Source organism: Hipposideros armiger, unplaced genomic scaffold, assembly GCF_001890085.2.
Source record: "Hipposideros armiger isolate ML-2016 unplaced genomic scaffold, ASM189008v1 scaffold_1003, whole genome shotgun sequence".
Taxonomy (NCBI): domain Eukaryota; kingdom Metazoa; phylum Chordata; class Mammalia; order Chiroptera; family Hipposideridae; genus Hipposideros; species Hipposideros armiger.
The window spans coordinates 615,791-618,213 of record NW_017732353.1 but is presented as its reverse complement, the minus strand read 5'-3'; the positions used below and the strand labels follow the sequence as shown (position 1 = coordinate 618,213).

The window sequence follows — 2,423 nt, the reverse complement described above, 5'->3', positions numbered from 1 at the left end:
AGAAACTACCGATGTGGCTTAACTAAGCCTGTTCAAGGGTTGTATGTCCATACTGCCCTCCTTACTAGCTGCTAATCAGTTTAAACAACAATGTACAAACAAGTCACTGTTCCTAGACTGAACTTTGTGTGTTTGTGTACTTTATGCTCTTTTATAAATCCTGCTTTTGTTTTTTTTTCTTTGACATGAGTCTGATATCTTCCTCTTAAGTGAGTCAACTATTGAGTTGTCAAAAAAGTCATGACGCATTTTTGCAACGAAAAACATAGAAAAAATACGTCATGACTTTTCCAACAACCCAATACATTAAAAAAACTAAATGTCTGAGTTATTTTTTGACAGCCTTGACTCCACTCCCTGCAATTAAATCTCCCTGGCTGACCTTTATGCAGATAAAATTCCTGTACTGGACTCTTATTACCTCAGCTCCTAGACCAGCCATGGTTCCATGATGCAACCTTGACACCTTCAGCCTAGAGAGGCCTGCTACACCAATTCTTTAGATCCTACCTGACGTTCAGTTTCTAACAGACGATGGCATTTATCAGTATTTTAATTTGTTGAGACTGGTAACCTCTAATTCTTACCACCCTCACAGCACTTCAGGAAAATGTGACTATCCCCTGCAGTTAGACTGTGTCATTGCTTAATCATTCAAGTCCCTCAGTCTGCGCTATTTGCAAGGTGACAGCCAAACAACCAATTTCCTTCCCACTGCAGTGTCGCGGGGTAAGTTCTCAACCACAAAGCAGTCATAAGGCGTGACTTAAGTAATTCATTATGGATTTTTTTTTTGATGAGTATTTAAGTAACAAAGGTTTTGAATAATTTTACATATATGTAATATTCTAATAGAATCAAGGTTATGTCACTCTTACTTGGATTAAAAAAAATTTTTTTCTGAGTAACAGAGACAGAATGGAATCATGGATTATGGAATTAAACAGTGGCTGAATCTTGTGTACATTACAACTAAAACCCTGAAAGTACTGTCACAGGTCTGTCACCTGTCATGGCTGTGACTGAAACAAAATGTTGAAAACACTGCTCTACACCGAATGAGATATGCATGCCACATGGCTTGCACTGGATGAATGGAGCCGCAGTAAGTTTACATCAGTTGAGACGAAAACAGAAAAGTGCCAATGCTTCGGCTGTACTTACTCATCCCTTTCCAACCTGGCAAGACTTCTGGAGTGATACTGTCCAGCTCTCGCTTAAAATCGTCCCGGGCTTGGACCACCAGTTCATGATACTGAGACACAACCTTAGCCTCAGACTGAGCTGCTTGGACCTGGACAAACACAAAAAGATGTTGTTCAAGTGAACAAAAAGACCGTACGCACTCCAAAATTCAGAGCTTACGTTCACTGATTTATTTACATGCGGTTGGGAATATATAAACAACATACAGTGAAAAATCTAAAACTCAGAAAAAGGAACATAAGCCTTGTCTTTGTTTCCTTCTAATTCTATTCAAACACTAGGGGCAAGCCCTCCCAGCTCACGTGCCCCCGCTCCTCATTCCCTGGGCCACAGAAACTACCCAGTACAGACCACAGGTGGACAGAAGATCTGCTACAAAATGGAAATTTTCAGAAGTGGTAATAACCATGACCAAAAGTGTTACCTATTATAAAAAGTATCAATACTGAACGATCCACTTTGTGTCCAAGTCAAGTTTTTAAAATTAGTAACAACTTATATATTTTGCAGGGGAAAATGGAGATGGTAGGAATTTTATTATCCTGAATTCTTAAAATTCTTTGACTGAAGGATTATATTTAAAAGAAAAATATAAGGTTGTAAAAGACCTAAAAAACACACCTTTTGGACCACATTATCCAGGTCAACTATCATGTTGTGAAGTTTTCCCTCTGCAGCAGTTATATGAGATTTGGCCCCAGTAACCTCTTCTTTCTTTGCTTTTTCAATTACGCTTTTCATCTTCTCTAGCTCTTCTCTGGAAACCAATAAAACAAAACAAAGATTTAGTATTATTCCTTGTCAAATTCATTGAAGAGTTTGAAGTCGATACAACATATAACTGTTTAAACTCTATGAAAAAATATATTTGAAAAAAATTACTCAATGCTTTTTCAGTCAGTAGGCAGAGAAGCTTGCCTCATCAACAACTGAAAACACCTTGGTCAGAAGCCAAATGTACTAGAGTGAACGGGGGAAGTGCGTGGTGTGCAGAAAGACACAGGCTTCAGAAGCAGGGAGACCTGGATTCAGCTCTCAGCTCAGCCTCTCCTTCGCTGCACACGCTTGTGTAACAGGGATTAGAAGCAATTCATATAAGTACCTGCCACAGAGCCTGACACATGGAGAGGACTCAATAAATGGCAGCTTTTGAAAGGTTTAGGCTGATGCCCCTGCCAATGAGCGAGCATATAAAGAAGGCAAAAGCAAGGGAGGAA

At 39.3% G+C, this 2,423-nt stretch overlaps 1 protein-coding gene across 1 annotated transcript in view; it reads right to left on the bottom strand.

The window, feature by feature from the left end:
- Positions 1–2,423, bottom strand: part of IMMT (inner membrane mitochondrial protein) — a 27,694-nt gene that overhangs the window by 12,491 nt on the left and 12,780 nt on the right. The window contains exons 3-4 of the mRNA XM_019631497.1: positions 1,828–1,963; positions 1,116–1,294 (exon numbers count right to left, since the gene is read on the bottom strand). Of these exons, the coding sequence (XP_019487042.1) occupies positions 1,116–1,294; positions 1,828–1,963 (315 nt within the window). The remainder of the gene's footprint in view (positions 1–1,115; positions 1,295–1,827; positions 1,964–2,423) is intronic.